The sequence below is a fragment of the Chiloscyllium punctatum genome, chromosome 10 (assembly GCF_047496795.1).
Source record: "Chiloscyllium punctatum isolate Juve2018m chromosome 10, sChiPun1.3, whole genome shotgun sequence".
In the NCBI taxonomy this organism is placed as follows: Eukaryota; Metazoa; Chordata; class Chondrichthyes; order Orectolobiformes; family Hemiscylliidae; genus Chiloscyllium; species Chiloscyllium punctatum.
In genome coordinates this window covers 51,146,350-51,164,439 of record NC_092748.1, presented here as the reverse complement: position 1 = coordinate 51,164,439, position 18,090 = coordinate 51,146,350, and the positions used below count along the sequence as shown (strand labels likewise).

At 40.1% G+C, this 18,090-nt stretch overlaps 1 protein-coding gene across 11 annotated transcripts in view; it reads right to left on the bottom strand.

Moving 5' to 3' along the window:
• Positions 1–18,090, bottom strand: part of znf385b (zinc finger protein 385B) — a 435,743-nt gene that overhangs the window by 73,334 nt on the left and 344,319 nt on the right. For all 11 annotated transcript variants that reach the window (XM_072579097.1, XM_072579096.1, XM_072579098.1 and 8 more), the window contains one exon: positions 2,034–2,144. In XM_072579097.1, coding sequence (XP_072435198.1) covers positions 2,034–2,144 — 111 coding nt within the window. The remainder of the gene's footprint in view (positions 1–2,033; positions 2,145–18,090) is intronic.

Sequence of the window (18,090 nt, the reverse complement as noted above, 5' to 3'; positions counted from 1 at the left end):
TTTGCAGCACCTGCAGGAATACTGGAAGGGTACCCGGAATACTGCACAAAAGGTTTCAAATTGACGTTTATCCCAAATGGTTGGTTTATTAATCAGAACAGAAAAATACTGTGGATGCTGTAAACTTGAAATAAATATTAAAAATGCTGGAAATATTTAGGAGGTCAGGCAGCATTGGTGAAAAGAAACAGGGTTAACATTTCAGGATGTGGTAACCTTTCAGAGTTGTTCTGATAAAAAATCATTGTGATCAAATATATTGCTCTCCACAGATGCTGCCTAGCCAGTTACAATCTAATCAGATGCCCCAAATGAGTTCTGCCATTCAAAGTCTTCCAGGGCCTGCAGCCACCACAAAGTGGTGCTGACAAATGACAGACTGCTTCATATAATGTGGTGTAATGGCATGAGAACAGATACCAATTTTGGCAGAAGGCATCACGCCAGTGTCATCTCTGAGTGGCATGACTAAAGGAAGAGCTGGAAGCTTCCACCCCCATCCACAGCAAAAACACTGGCATTCATAGCAAATGAAGCAGAAATGTCACCCTACGCAATATCCAAGTCTGCATATTCTCTTCCATCACATATACAACATCTCAGCATTAAAACAAATTTCCATCTCTCTTTTGTTTAAAAACATTTTGTGCAAATGTATTAACTGATTTCATTTTCTGCTTCAACTGATTTTAGTCCACTGGCAATTATTGTCTACGGATTGTACAAATGTGATAAATTGCAACTGAAGAACCCAAATCAATACCTTAAAGCACTGCAAGACCGATTCCAAAGTTTAAAAAAAGCTATCATAAGAACCATTCTACGAAATGAGGGAAAACAGTCGACAGCAGCTACTTCGCATTCTATGCTTCTCAAAAAGCAAATATTCTACAGTGAAATGCACTGATTTTTTTTAACCAAATAAGTAATCATCTCACTAACTCATGAGACTGGCTGAATAAGATATTGTACAAAATATGACCTAGTTGTCTTTTCTTTTACCATTCCTAGTAATAGCATGCTTAGATCTGAAATGAAAAAAGATCTAACAATTGCACTGCATGATAGCCTTTGCTATAATGACACATTCCCTTGTGTTTTTTCAGCAATACCTATTAAGTCAGAAATGAATTCTGCTGCCTGGATTCAATACACTTAACACCAATGGTCTGTATTTATTTATAGTCATTCCAGTGTAATGCTGGGATATATTGCTTACATTTTAAAATAAAAAACTGCTTTGTAGCATTACGTTTCTTGCTGTAGTTATAATCAATTAAATATTTTAAATTAACAATTCTAAAAATATTGTCTGCTTTCCTAAGTGGAGCACACATAGTTTCTTGATAATTTAGAAACTCTGAGCATACTTCAGATTTACTGTTTGGAATGCACCAGTATTATGTTTATAGCTTTTTTTTTCATGTTAAAATGTATACGTAGAATTCATGTATGTTTGCTGACTGAAAGTATTGTGGGAGAACAATTTCAAAGCAGACCGTATTCTTCAGCTTGATGTTTAAACATTTTTAATTGCAGAAACATATTGCTGTAGGTGTCCTATCACCTGATGAAGGAGCGTCGCTCCGAAAGCTAGTGTGGTTCCAATTAAACCTGTTGGACTATAACCTGGTGTTGTGTGATTTTTTAAAACTATTATAAAGAGCTGTAATATAAACTCAATGATTACTAACACTCATCTTGAAGAAATCCAGTACCTGGTAACTTACACAAAGTAATCATTACCAAGGAAATCAATACCATGGATCAGTGTGACTGCATTTCTAAAACAGGTGTTTACTGCACTTACCATCTTAGTAAGCAGCTGCTTTGGTAGTGTAAAACGTACCATGCACATTAACCACCGTAGAAGCTTGTTAAATTAATTAATAACATGCAGTACATGTCAGATTATTTCTAGTACTGAGCTCTGACATAAACGTGTCAATAGAACTGTGACTACAGCAGTTTGTTTTTTATAAATAGATTTCAAATGAAGAATTATTTGAACCCAAGTGCATGCTGGTCCTTACCTCGGAATTAAATCGGAGCTGGCAGACATTGCATGAAATAATTTGCTTCTTTTTAGGAGGAGCCGAAACTCCAAATGTGTGATTGATGACTGCTTTCTGCACAGGATCCATCTGGAAAGTCAATAGAATAAAAATGCATTTACTGGAAATCTATTTTAGAAATGCTTAAAAAAGTATAGATTCTGTTGATAAATGCTTGCAGAGAAAGCTTTCACAGTGGTGCTTGTAATACTACTGTACATAACAACTAAGCTCCTCAAATTCAGCAATCATATAAAAGGCAACATATGTTCAGGTTTTGTATTTCAGAGGTACTATTACATAACATGGGGAGCTAAAGACAGTAGAGATACATTTCCTGCATTTGGCAGCTCAACTGTTATAATAAAAAGGAGACTGTTAACTGCATTCAATCTAGAATTAAATATTGATCAATTTGACTATGCAAATAAATACTATGACGGATCAAACATTATCTACAGTAGTTGCTCACTAGTTTAGGTTGAAATGTCAGTGATTCGTTCACGGTGGGAGTTTTGTTGATACTGTATTATAAAGCTATGCATGTGTTGTCTTTGAGGCAAGGTTATTCAAAAAAAAATGTGCAGAGAAGCATGGAAAATTCACTGCTGACACCACTGACAAGCAACACTGTCACAAGAGAATGCTTGTTTTTCTCCTCTACACTCAGAAATTAATTATTGAACACACGGTAAATGCAGCAGAAGCAAAATAGAATTGAAATATCAAATAGGACTGGTTTAAATATCTGGAAATTGTCCATGAGAAAACTGAAAAAAAAACCAAAGGTGCTGTGAAGCTGAAAAGCTGGCACATACTGATTATCTAGTGCCTACTGGGTAATAACCTAAAGCATTCACTTCAGGCCAGCACAGCTATTTTTACAATGCAGAGGAGGCCATGCACACAAGTCTCAATTACAACAATGTAGAACTGTACAAGGATGAAGTGTATCAGGTCTCTTGAGACTTAGGGAGAAACAATTGCCAGGGAACAGGCAACGCTTCTTTATAAACAATCAATGAATGGATAAAGTCAGATGAAGATTAAGTTACAGAAAGAGCAACATTAACATTTAATAAGCTTTAACTATGTCAGAAGCCGTCATTTAATATTGCTCACAGAGGAAAAGGAAGAGCATATTTAATAGTGAGGGCCACAATGCTACATTTGAGAATTCGGAGAACCCAATATAATTGCTAATACAGATTAACAAGTTAAATAAACATTTCTATTGAGAAAAGATTTGGAGACAAATTTAATTTCACAAAATACATCGAGTTCTATCTTTGTGAAAATTAGATAAGGCACTGCACTCAAAAATCAGTTGTTACGGTAAACAAACTTTTTCAGTTATATTTAACCAGTGTATTAGAATGGCTTCTTTGATGACGTTTTAAAGAAGCCAGAATTTATTCAACAAAGAAAGAGACAGAGATTAAGAAACAAAACATTGCTATGTCAATAGGCTGCAGTACGAAGGCTAAAAAACACTTAACATTGTCCACCATAATAAAACTCTCTGCTGATAAAATAAACCAGAAGCTTATGTTATAGCCTTTGGCTAATCCTTTCATCAATGCTAAATACATAGGCATAATCTTAACTACAAGGAAATACAGTGCAACCATCCGTTAGAATTAACTGTGCAGACATAAATATAAACCTGTAGGATATTCCATTCACCAGACTTGGAATGTGCTGACCCTGTTGTATTTTGTAAGGTCTACCTTCATTTGGCAATCAAGAAAGATATCAACTGGATTAGGACCGCAATTGAGAGCTCATTTGGGGGTGGGGGGGAGGGTGGGGGGGAGGGGGGGAAGGAGGGGGGGAGGGGGGGAGGCGGGGGGGTGGGGGGCGGCGGGGAGAGCACCATCAGAAGAGAAGGCTCGTGTGTTGAAGTTTAAAGAGATGGGGCAAATTAACAACAAACAGCTACATTACAGAGCATAATTTTTCTCAACCTTTTTGAATGCTTTAGAAACTGTGAAACAGTTTTGCAAAGCTGCAGTTACATCCCAAAGCCAATAAATTACTAATTGAAATAGTCACTGTTGTAGAAAACCATGGTCATTTATTTGGGCACAACAATGAAGTGAATGAATAGTTAAGCTGATTTTGATTTTGTTGGTTCAAAAATGAATGTTCATCAAGACACAGATTTATTCTCTTTTTTGAAAGTGCATCCAACCATCTTTTATGCCCATTTGAACATTTAAATGGATTTTAAGTTAAACTCCAGCAATGCAACACTACCTCAAGTCCGGACTGAAGTATTGCCCCAGATTAGAGGAGACATGAAGAAAAATATTTTCACCCAGAGGGTAGTGTGTGTCTGGAATTCACTGCTCAGTTTGGTGATTGAAATGGAAATGGAAATCCTCAACTGATTTAAAAAGAATCTGGACCTGGATCTGTAACTGAGGCACTGTCAGCTGCAATGCCACAGACCACATGCTGATCAGTGGAATTATTAGTTTCTTCAGCCATGTAACATAATAGACTAAATGACCTTTTTCTGTGCTTTTAACATTTTTACAATTCTATGGTTTCTCATGATCATGTTGTTTGAATTGAATTGAACTGGCGTTTCTGTGGTGCTGGAAACCTCAGAGAAGGAGGTCTGTCGAAAGTGGGCCATTGACTCAGCACTTCTGCCTGCAGATGAATGCAAATACTTCCAGACTGTTGAGGATATTTATCATGTCTTCTCCTGTTAGTAGTGTTCTTGTCCACCTTCTATTTACAATTGGACGTGGCATGACTGCAGAGCTTAGATGTGATCTGATTGTTTTAAATCAGATTTATAGGATGTTCGATAGCTTAGTTCTGTATAACCATACCCGCACCCCCCCCCTCCCCAACACTCTTCGATGAACCAAGGTTATTATTCCAGCTCCGTGGAAATGGCAAAGTGGGGATTGTGCTGGTCTGTAATATTAAGGATTGTTGTTGAATTAAATCCTACAGCTGCTGATTCCCTCATCACTTCTGCAGGCCCAGGCTAGCAGTTATAGGACTTGACCATTTCGGTCAGTAACTGAGTCCTTCTTTGTAATGGACGTTGAAATTCCCCAACCAAAATATATTGTGATCTTGCTATGCTTCTTCTAATTCAACATGGAGGCATCCTGTTTCATCAGGCAAGGGCAGTACTCTGTGGTAACCAGCAGGAGGTTTCGCTGACCATGTTGAACCTGATACTATGTGACTTCATGGACTTGTGTGACTGTATCTAATATCTGTGGTGTGAAAGTTGTTGGATTCTGTTATCAAGGTCAGGATAAGTGAGCATCTAGAATTGAAAATTTTCAGTACATCGGAGAGCGCCATTTGGATTCATGACAGATAGGTCATGACTGACAAACCTTGTGGAAGTTTTTGAAGATGTGACGAAGGTAGTTATTAGCAGAATGTCAGTGGAAGTTGTTTGTATGGACTTTCAGTAGGCACCTGATAAAGTCCCCCAGAAGAGGTTATTAACTAAAGTAGAAGCCCACAGAACTGAGGGCAAATTACTGACAGTGTTGGGAAATTGGTTGAGTAGCCGGCGACAGAAAGTAGGGACAATGGGTAGATATTCAAATTGGCAGGATGTTCCAGTGGTGTCCAACAACATTTTGTGTTGGGGCTAAGTTATTCATATTATTTAATGATGACTTGGATAATGGCATAGAAAGTCAGATATTCAAATTTACCCATGACACAAAGTTATGATGTGGAGGTGCCAGTGTTGGATTTGGGTGGACAAAGTTAAAAATCACAACACCACGTTACAGTCCAATAGGTTTATTTGGAAGGACTAGCCTTTGGACCGCTGCTCCTTCATCAGGTAGCTGTGGAGCAGGATCATAAGACACAGAACTTAGAGCAAAATATCACAGTGTCATGCAACTGATACGATATATTGAACAAACTAAGGTTGCTGTTAAGTCTTTTAGAATGGGTTGCAGGTTTCAGTTCATTAATACGTGAATCCCAGAACTTCTTTCGAGTCACATTCTTGAGATAACTTAATGTATTATTTTTAAAAAAGTTACATCTCAGCTCAGACAATGCATTAAAGTATGAGGTTAGAGTCTGTCTGTATCCCAATCTTGAGTCAGACTGGTTCTATTTCCAAAGTATGAATTTATTAAATGTTACATAGATTGACTGCCTGCAGATTGTGTGCTTTTTGAACAAAATAGAATGAACAAAATAATCCAGTGTGTGATTTTTAACTTTGGACACAAAGCTAGGTAGTATTGTAGACAGTGTTGATGATAGCAAAAAATTACAAAAGAATAGTGATAGATTAAGTGAATAGGCAAACTTGTGACAAATGGAGTTCAAAATAAGCAAGTTTAAGGCTGTCCATTTTGGAATGAAAAAGGAAAGATCAGTGTAGGTTCGAGACTGCTGTCCAAAGAGACCTGGGAATTCAGGAACATGGATTTTTAAAAATGACATGAACAGGTGCAGAAAATAATCAAGAAAACAAATTGAATGCTGGCATTTATATCTAAAGGACTAGAGTATAAGGATGCGGGAGTTAAGCTACAGTTATACCAAACCCTGTTTAGACCTGCTTGGAGTACAGTGAGCAGATCTGGGCATGAAACCTTAGGAAGGATACATTGGCTTTGGAGGGAGTACAATATAAGTTTACAAGAACGATATCTGGACTTCAAGGGTTAACCTATGAAGAGATCAAACAAATTAGGCCTGTTTTCTCTAGAATTTAGAAGGTTAAGAGGTAATGTGATCAATGTTCTCAAGGTATTAACAGGAAAAGAAAAGGTAGTTAAGGATAAACTATTTTGACTAGTTAGAGATTCTAGAACAAAGGGGCAATGTCTGAGGATTAGAACCAGACTATCCAAGAGAAATGGACATTCCTGATGAAGGGCTTATGCCCAAAACGTCAATTCTCCTGTTCCTCGGATGCTGCCTGGCCTGCTGTGCTTTTCCAGTGCCACACTCTGTCCAAGAGAGATGTTGGAAAACAACTCCACACAATAAAGATGGTATATGTTTGGAATTCTTTTCCAGAAATGGCAGTGCCTATTGGATTTTTAATTTTAAATCTGAGATAGATAATTATTTTGTTAGGCAAAGATATTAGGGATATGGGCCAAAGGCAGGTATATAGAGTTAGGCCGCATATCAGCCATGATTGCATTGAATGACAGAACAGGCTCATGAGCCTACTCCTGTTCATATGTTTCTATGTGTACTGTTGTGCTGGCACCACGAGTGGCCTGTCCTGCAAGTGGCACAGGACAGACCCAGGGATGGTAATGGTGATGTCTGGGACATGGGAAGTTATAATTCTGTGAGTATTATCACGTCAAGCTATTGCTATCCCCCACAGGGGATAGCTCTCTCAATTGTGACATAAGCCCCAGATGTTACTAAGGAGCACTTTGCAGTGTTGGTTCTATTGGATAAGGTGCTTTAAGTATTTGAATAGATAATTACGTTCTATGCAAGGATTCTGCTTGAGAAACTTAGCAGACTATGAGTGGACCCTTTGTGCATGCTCTGACATTCGAGAAGATAATGGCTGATCTGCTGTGGTCTTAATTCCATCATTCTGTCTTTCTGCCATTAAATCTTCACTCCGTTGGCTCAGTGTTGAATAAGTTCAATGATCTAGCCTCCAGTGCTTTCTGCAAATCACAGAGTTCTAACAGCCCAGGACGCTATTCGGCCAATCATGTCTGCACCAGCTCAGTGAATGAGGATTGTGATTTAATGCCATTCTCCTGCCTTTTCTCCAAACCCTTTCACATTTCTTCTATTCATTTAATCATCCAAAGACTTCTTGAATTGCTCAATTGACTTCATCTGCCACTTTGATGCTCACTCCACCATTGGTCTTATCACTGTCCTTCTCTCAGTTTACAATGCTTCCAAGTTTTGTATCATGTGCAAACTTTGAAACTGTCTATTACAACACCAAAATCTAGAACATTAATGTATATCTCATAAGCTGAGGAACATTGCCACAAACTTTCCTCCACCCCAAAAATACCCATTGACCAGTACTCTCTGTTTCTTATTACTCAGCCAATGCTGCATCCAATTGGCTGAGTAATAGGAAGCAGAAAATAGTTGTCAATGGATGGACAATTCCAAAGATGAATGAATCGGAGGTAAAAAATTCCAAATTTCCAATTTAAAATCTTGTTCTTAAAATGTGTCCACTATTTCTAGCTTACCTTACAAGAGGGCACATCTTTTTAGTATTTGTCAAATTCCCTTAGGCTTTCAATAAGATCATTCTTCTAAACACCAAAGTATATAAGCTCAATCTGTTCAACTTTTCATCATAACTTCCTTCTTCACTTCTTCATCTCTCTGTTTCAGTTAAAATACCAAGTTACCTGTACTTCTTTCAACTTAGTATGCTGTATTCATTGCATGCAATATATTCTCCACAGTAATGGATAACCCAAATACAAATTGTGTGATTGCTTTTCAGAACAGCTCCATTCAGTCTGAAACATGACCCTGTATTTCCAGTTGAATGAAATTTTCATTCCTATCTACCTCCTACTTTGATCTTTCCATCCATTGCTTCCTGTAATGTTCCAACAATGATGAATGCAAGCTTGAGAAACAGGTCATCATCTTTCAGTTAGGTACTGTACTCTTGCCCTCATTGTTTCCCTTCTCTTGCAAATTTTGGCTATTGTCTCATTTTTTCCCCTCTTTGCTTCCATACAGCAGCTGTTTATTCTGTTTTCACACTTTCTCTTGATATCTCTTTTGTTTCCCCATTATGACTCTTCGCAGTTCCAGCCACGGGTCAGTTGCCAGCATTCTTAGCCAAAATCACAAACTGCAGTTTTAAGTCCAATTCCAGAAATTAAGCACAAAAATCATAGCTTACACCAAGGTAGATAACAGAAGCTGATCAAGAAAGGTATGCACAGAATTTTGCTGGTGTGTTACACAGGAGCGTTACTAAGAAGAAGGAGGTGATGAAAGAAAGGGAGACTTACAGAATGGGTGGGATATTGACTCAGTGATAGAAACCAATGGTGGTGCATGAATACTTTTGAGACTGGGAGATGATCTGCAATGCTGCTCCCCAGGGAATAGATTTGGGTTTGTTAAAGTCTTTAATTGTTACAAATGATCTAGACCCACATGTTGGGAGTAGTATATATAGAACTTCTCAAAGTACTATGGTAGATAGGGACAAAGATAGTCACAGGCTTCAGATATCAAACATGATGATAAAATGAAATAAGCATGGTTGATTGAGTTTAATGTAGAGAGAAGTTAAATGATGTACCATGAGATCACTAATATGGAAATAGAGTATATTACAAATGGCAGGATTTGAAAATTGTAAATGAACAAAGAGACTTTGTCAAAACTTCATAGTCAAAAGTCTTTAAAGGTGGCAGGACAAGTTGATTAGGTGATTTTAAGAATCAGATTACCTAAGAATATAAATAAAAGAACAAAGCATGAAAAAGAAATCGTACTTCTAAGTTGTTCATTAAGCCTCAGGAACATAAGAGACAGTTTTGGGTATCACATTTCTGAAAAGATGTAAATGTGTTAAAATGACACAGGGAGTTTACCTGTATGAGGCGACTTCAGTTATGAAAATAAATAGATTTTCTTTTCAGGTTTTAGCATCTCATCAGGGTTAATACTGACAATGCACATCATGGAGTGCTTCCTCAGTGAAAATGGCAGGATAAAAGTCTTTGATCAGTGAAAACAAGTCATTTCTACCATGGCCATGTGCCTAGAAAGTGCTTAACAGGCAACTGCCATCTTTTTGAAAGTCACTTCCTTTGCCGTAATCACCTTCAGCTGCACTGCCTTGTTGTCAGCCTCACCTTTGCTCAGAGATACTGGCAGGGAAAGAAGGAAAATGTGTTGTTGTGATGAAAGCCTATTGACCTGATATCTTGTCTGATTTTCTCTCTCTGTCAATGCTGTGTTAAATTTTAAGACTGTACATGTTCAGATGTAGTTCAGAGAAGCTTTATGAGACTAACACCCTAGAAAGAGTGGATTGGTTTATGAGGAAAGATCGAGCATTTTGGGCTTGCTTCCACTAGGCTTTAAAAGAACAAGGGATGATTTGATGGAACTTTATAAGGTCCTGAAAGATCAGCCATGATCTTATTGAATGGCTGAGCATGCTCAAAGGGCCAGATGGCCGAGTCCTGCTCCTGGTTCTTATGAAGGGTTCATATAAGGTGGACATTGAAAGGATGTTTCCCCTTTGTCATCAATCCACAAGTGAACACTGTATTAACATTGGGTATTACCCTTTTATGACAGAAATGAGAAAGCTTCTCCTCCATGTTGTGAGACATTGAAATTCTCTGCCTCAGAAGGCTGTGAAGGTCGGGCCTTTGAATATTTTTAAGACAGAGACAGATAGATTCTTGTCATGCAAGGGAATGAAGGATAATCAGGTCAGGATGGGAATTTAAATCTCAAGCAGATCAGCCAAGATCTTCTTGAATAGTAGAGTGGGCTCGAGGGGCTGATTAGTCTACTTCTACTCAGATTTCACATGTTTGCAATTTTAATTTGACTTAGTGACCATCACCGGCCTGACAGCTCATACTCAGATTTGTTTTTGATCTGAGAGGTCCCTTGAGTTTGTATTAATTAGAACTTGCTTAAATTTCCCCCTTTTAAAGTTCTGCCTGTCTTACAAAATGTTACAAATGTAGTTAATTGTTCAAAGACGTTGTTTTTCTTTCAATCCATAAATCGTCTTTGTGCTCTGAAGAACAACACTGAACAAGGCAAATAACCACAATGATTGCAATCTGACAGTGACAAATTTTAAAGGGCTTGATCACTTTCACCAATTTCAGATTTTTAAGTAAAACATGAGAGTCTGAAATTTATCAGGGGCTAAAAGAGGAGGGCTATGGACAAAAGTCTAGGGAGGATGATCGAGACATTGGGAGCAATTCGCTGCATCTTTGAAGCAAGTTCCGAGCATTGAGGTAAGATTCTCACTCGGCAGCAGAGAGTTACCCATTATGGGGAGATACTGTTTGTTAATGACTTTATTAACTGCACAGCTCTCTTCATTAACATCCAATCACTTCCCAAGAGCAGACTAGATATTGAGAATTCTCGATATGCAGGTTAGAGTGGATACCCTGAGATTTCAGCTCACCACTGGCTGTGAAGAGCTGCTATGCTGATCACCAAGCAACAGCATCTCAAGAGCATATCTCTGAGCACCAGACACAAACCTCTCTCATACATGGAGACTGCCATCTGATAATTGCCAATCTGTCAGGATCCTCATGGTATATCTCTGATCCCAGGGAATGCCTGGGTGCATTGGGGTAATATTGCCTAAGATGTGGGGGGCAGTCAAAGTTGTGTTGAGGTGGAGGCAAGGACAGTGATGGGAAATAACTGAGAGTATAAGAGGGGTATACAGAACAACATTGGAGAACATGGTAGGTTATGGGAAGGGGTTTGGTTTGTTGACTGTAACCACCACCACTCTACTGTGGGAGTGTACAGGATCATGATGCAATCCTCATCTATGGGGTATGCCACCACTGACTGTTCCTGCTGTGCGTGAGGGTCTTCTGAAGATAATTAATGAGGGACAAGGGATACCCACTGCAGCCATGTCTCATAATGCTATTGCACAACTCCCTGACTGATACAGAGTGCAGATACAATACAGCCCGTGCTTAGACCAGGGCCATGATGATGCCAGCAATAAGACTGCTGTACATTATGGAGAGGCCCTCCAGTCCATTCTAGACATAGTATACTACAACCATCTCTGCACAAATACAGCAGGCAGCAAGACAATGTGCTTGTCACTGAGGAACTGGGGCCACAGGAGCAGTCTTTTGATGAGGAAGAGAGAAATTTGGGAGAAGGAAACTTTCTTTGTCCACAAGAGAGTTCAGTTGCACTAGGTGCTACAATAGAATCAGAACCTAATTGACACTGGGTTCCAGTCAATGATAGCTAGGTGTCATGGAACGTAAAATAGTCATCGGTCATCAGGCCACATTTGGTTAGAATTTCATTGCTGGGGTAAACCGCAGCATTTATTGGTTTGTGTGCTTTCACATTTGCTGACTGTAGATATAAGTTCATGTTTGGAATTGTCCGAATTTTGACACTGATGGTCCTGATGTTTCCCTACTGGGTAACGAGAAGCTGCGGGTCTATAGTCAGCACAGGGGACAGAGGAATAGTGACTGACAGACAGTGTTTAGAAGGGACATTGCAACAGACAGATAGTGACTAGTGTGGTAACTCAACTGTGACTAGAATGAGAGAATGTGATTGTAAATGTGACGGAGTATCAGTCAGGCTGGTTTTAGGCCACAAGCAGCATGGCCGCCTGGCTACTGTGCCATTGAATTGTTGGTAAGGCTCAATGCTGGATTGCCAATGCTTGGCCAAGAGCAGCCTCTTAAAATGGCCCAGTGTCAGGGATATTGGTCTTTAAATATATGTTTATATTTGATGAGTAGCAAGTTGTTCCAGGAACAGCATGTGGAAAGAATGGCTTAGAACAGCAGGGTAGGTTACTAATGAAGCAAGTTTGGTAAGACTTAGTCAAAGATTCTGAGAGGATTCGCAGCAACAAAATTTCCTTGACTAAACAGACACTTAGCCAAAAAAAACTATTTCATACTGTTGTTAACTTAAAGTCCTTTAGAATTGAAGTGATGCTCTCTCACATTTCATGCATGAGTATTTTAGTCAGTTCTAATGGATAAGAATCTCTGCAAAGGGATACCTGCATGATTATGCATCTCAATGTGCCTTGAAAATCTGTCCTTTATATACTTCCTTCTTTTTAAACAGTAGTCAAATTTTCCATCCTGATTAGAGTTTTCATCAGCAGAGCTCAATTCATTTTGCTTCCCAATTATTCACCTGCTGTGTTGTTTGTCAGGGTATTGATTAGCTTTGTGTTATTCTCTTCCTATATTGACTCTTCCTATGTACACAGTAATGTCTGGTAAATGATTGAGTGCTGTGGCAATTTCAATTCACCTTGGAGACAAGGTCATGGCTGTCAGGGATTACTGAATATAATCTCTCTGGGAAACCGTAAAAGCAAGGCAGGCAATACCAGATAGGGCAATTTCCAGTTGATGATTAAATGGAAAGAGAATCTTTGAGGGATGTGGGAATATTTGCCAAAGAGTAATGTTTCCTCAGTATTTGTGTTTAGTGTGGCAGCAATTTAATTTCAGGCGGACAAATAACAGTTTTCCCACTAATATTAATGCTTTCCATCAATTGTTTTTCTCGTAACATTTTCCTTTTCAGATGACAATGAATTGATTTGGAAGGATTGATGCTTTCTCAGCAAATGTCTTTCCACAATTTGGAAATTGTGCTGTAGCCAATACTACTGCAAAACAAAAATGGATAGAATGTCTGGTTATTTGGTAACTGGATGCTGGATTATAATTCTTAAACTTTGTCTTAATTACAGTTGTCCTTGATCTTCAAATATATCCATGAAGTGATATACTTTTTGAGAGCCGTTAATCATTGAGTGTGGGCAACATTGACCTGCTGCAGTTAGCAAATGAAACTGGAGAGCATTTGAGATGAGCCAATAATTTCTCCAGTATAATTCTGACAAATGTATTCCAACACCATCATAATAAATTATTAGAAATTAAGTGGTAGCATCAGTGACCAGGACATAAATTAAAAGCAAAAGCAGGATCATCATCCTAGCTGCATAAAATTCAGATAAATGAATAAGCATATCAACTCTGTTTGGGTCCGATGTCTGTAATGTGTAGATTATTATCTGGCTGGACTAATATTTACCACTTGAATGAAATAGAATCCATCAGCGAACTCGAGATGCATTTCTGGTGGCTCTCAAAGATTAGATTACTTACAGTGTGGAAACAGGCCCTTCGGCCCAACAAGTCCACACCAACCCTCTGAAGACCAACCCACCCAGACCCATTCCCCTACATTTGCCCCTTTACTTAACACTACCGGCAATTTAGCATGGCCAATTCACCTAACCTGCACATTTTTGGACTGTGGGAGGAAACCAAAGCACCCAGAGGAAACCCACGCAGCCACGGGGAGAATGTGGAAACTCCACACAGACAGTTGCCTGAGGCGCTGTAAGGCAGCAGTGCTAGCCACTGTGCCACCGTGCTGCCCAGATGGTAAATGTGATCTCTTTGACATTAAGTCACATTTACATCCAGGGTAATTACGTATTAATAAACACTAATAAAATTATTTCTCATTAATTTCAGACTTGAAGTGGTCAAGTATTATCCTTAGGGTTTTAGCCCAGTCCATATCATTCAAGAACTTTGGAGGAAACAGTATTTCATTGATTTCAATGTGGAGATTGCATGTGGGTGAAGGTGAAGAAATATTTTTGCAAATAAATGAAGTCTATTCATTAATTTCAAAATTGAAAAGCAATCAAATAATCAATCTATTACTCAGTATCTCTAGAAGTGTATTTATACCATAATATGGCTTTTTAAAATTTACTCATGGGATGTGGATGTTGCTGGCTGGTTAGCATTTATTGTCTGTGCCCAGTTGCCCTTGAGAAGGTTGAAGTGAATTGCCTTTTTGAACCACTGCAGTGCTTGTGCTGTAGGTAGATCCACAATCTGCAAGAGAGGGATTTCAATCAGCAAGAGTGAAGGAACAGTGATATATTTCCAAGTCAGGATGGTGAATGGCTTGGAGGGGAACCTGGTGGTGTTTCCACATATCTGGTGCCTTTGCCCTTCGAGATGGAAGTGTTCATGGGCTTGTACAGTGCTGTCTGTGGATGTTTGATGAACTTTTGCAGTGCATCTTGAAGATGGTACACACTGAGCATCAGGGGTGGAGAGAGTGGATTAGAATAGATTAGATTAGATTACCTTCAGCCCAACAAGTCCACACCGACCCTTCCAAGAGTAATCCACCCAGAGCCATTCTCCTATCCTATATTTACTCCTGACTTGGCAATTTAGCAAAACCAATTCACCTGACCTGCACATCTTTGGATTGTGGGAGGAAACCGGAGAACCCAGAGGAAATCCACGCAGAAACAGGGAGAATGTGCAAACTCCACACAGTAGCTCGAGGTGGGAATCAAACCCAGGTCCCTGGTGGACCCCTGTCTGTGAATGTTTGTGGATATTTTGCCAATCAAGCGGGCAGCTTTGTCCTGATGGTGTCAAGCTTCTTGAGTGTTGTTGAAGCCCCACCTATTCAGACATGTAGGAAGTATTCCCTCACACTCCTGACTTGTGCCTCATAGATAATGGACAGGCTTTCAGGAGTCAGGAGCTGAGTTACTTGCTGCAGCGATGCTCGCATCTGACCTGCTGATGAAGCCATTGTATTAAATGGCTAACAAAAAAAGAGTGTGCTGGGGAAAGACAGCAGGTCTGGCAGGATCTGTAGAAAAAAAACAGAGTTAATGTTTTGAGTCCACATTGAAACATTCAATCTTTTTTCTATCTACAGATCCTGCCAGACCTGCTGTCTTTACCATCACTCTGTTTTTGCTTCACATTTCCAGCAACTGCAGTTTTGTGCTTATTTTAGTATTAAATGGCTTGTGCAGTTCAGTTTCTGTTGGCTGCTTGTTTGCGCAGTAGACCTTGACACCGCTTATTGATGAAGAGCTTATGCTCAAAACATTGACTCTCCTGCTCCTCAGAAGCTGCCTGACCGGCTGTGCTTTCCCAGCACCGTGTGTATTGACTCTGATCTTTAGCATCTGCAGCCTTCACTTTCTCCACAGTTTACTTTTCCTCTAATATGCTGCCGATGAACCAGTCCACTGAGATGATGATTTAATTTACTTCATCATAGTCTGAGATATTGCCCATCTAATCACCGAGGTAGTCAGAAATAAAACTAGCTTGCTCATGTTGTGAAGAAATCAGTCTGTTTTCTTGGAATATCAGTCCTACATCTGGCGCTGAAGCAAGAGGAGCGTTGAGCAAGAGTAACTTTTTTTAAAAAAAGCCATGTGTTTGTGTAACTGTTGATGTGAGCCTTACATGGTACATGGTTTCCGTGGTGCCTGGATAAAGGACGTCACTGAGAGGGTGCAGATTATTTTGAGGAGATTGAAGGGATCTGCCCGACATCATGGTCCATACAGGAACCAATGCCATATGAAGGGAAAAGTTTATGTTCTGCAGTCTGAATTTTAAGAACCTGAAAGGGGATTAAAAAGCAGGAACACAAAGGTATCTATCTGTGGATGCCTCCCAGTACCATCTACCAGGGAGTATAGAAACAGCAGCATAGAAGTGGCTAACATGTCAGTGGAAGAAAGAAGGAGCATGAATTTCAAGCTTCTGGTGTACTGAATTGGTTCTGGGGCACCTGTTCTGGTTGCACTCCAAAGGAGCTGGGACCAATGCCTTTGCATAAATCTTAGCAAGTACCAAAGGCAAAAAGTATGGCGCTGGAAAAGCACAACCAGACAGGCAACATCCGAGGAGCAGGAGAGTCGACGTGTCGGGCAAAAGGTCTTCATCAGGAATGGGGGAGAGAGGTGGCCAAGGGGGGTGAGAGATAAATGGGAGGGGGGTGGGGCTGGTGGGAAGGTAGCTGGGTAGCTGCGATAAGTAAGTGAAGGCAGGGGGTGATGGTGATAGTTTGGAGGGGATGGTGGAGTGATAGGTGGGAAGGGAGATGGACAGGTAGGACAGTTGAGGAAACTGGGTGAAATCAATACTGATCCCATGTGGTTGGAGGGTCCGAAGGCAGAAGATAAGGCATTTTTTCTCCAGTGTCAGGTGGCTAGAGTTTGGCAGTGGAGGAGGCCAAGGACTTGCATGTCCTTGGCAGAGTGGGAGGTGGAGTTGAAGTCTTTGGTCACAGGGCGGTGGAGTTGAGTGGTGTGTGTCCCAGAGATGTTCTCTGAAACGTTCCGCAAGTTGGTGTCCTATCTCCTCAATGTAAAGGAGACCACTTTGAGAGCAATGAACACAGTGCCATGGGGGCTGATTTAATTTAGTTTTAGCGGGGGGGCGGGGGGGGGAGGTGGATGTGCATCAGGTTGAACCAATAGAGTGGAGGAACTAGGAGTACAGTGGCAAGTAACAGAGCAAAACATGCTTCAGATGTAGGAGGGGTCACACAAAGCAGTCAAAACTGGTTTTGCAGTGCATATACGTGTAATAATGTTGGTGAGCTGCATAAACAAGTAGCCACATGAGACCACGACATTTGGCAATACGAGAAAAACAGCTCATGAAGAGGATTAGGAACTTAATATTCCTGGCTACAAGGAACAGGGAAGGGGATGTGGAATACTGATAAAAAAAAACTGTTCTAGTGCCAGAGAAGGATGGTGCTGATGAGATACAGCAAAAAAAAATGTATTTGACTAAGGAATTACAGAGGCGGATGTATACTGTAGCCAACCAAACAGCCAAAGTAAGGAAATGGAGAGACAGTGTAAGTTTTTATTCAGATATGAAGGAACTGAGGCAGATCATTATTTTGGAAGCGTCAAGGAAAATGAAAAAGGAAAAGTCAAGCTTGAAAATCATTAACGGGAGAAGAAGAAATTACAGTGAGTTGAAATGAGCTAGCTGGAATGAAATTAAAAATTGACAGGCCATCAAGTGATTGTCCAATGGAGATAGTTTGTCACAGAGTAGGCATGTTTTCCTTAAAAAAGTATTCAATTTTTCGAGGAGGTGACAAAGGTGATTGATAAGTATAGAGCAATGGATGTTGTTTATATGGATTTTAATAAGGCTGTCGACAAGCTCCTTTATGGTAGGCTCATTACGAAGATTGAGATGCATGGGATCCACAGTGACTTGACCACATGGACATCTCCGAGACACCCACACCAATCAACCAAACCGCCCCGTGGCCCACCATTTCAACTCCCCCTCCCACTCTGCCGAGGACATGGAGGTCCTGGGCCTCCTTCACCGCCGCTCCCTCACCACCAGACGCCTGGAGGAAGAACACCTCATCTTCCGCCTCGGAACACTTCAACCCCAGGGCATCAATGTGGACTTCAACAGCTTCCTCA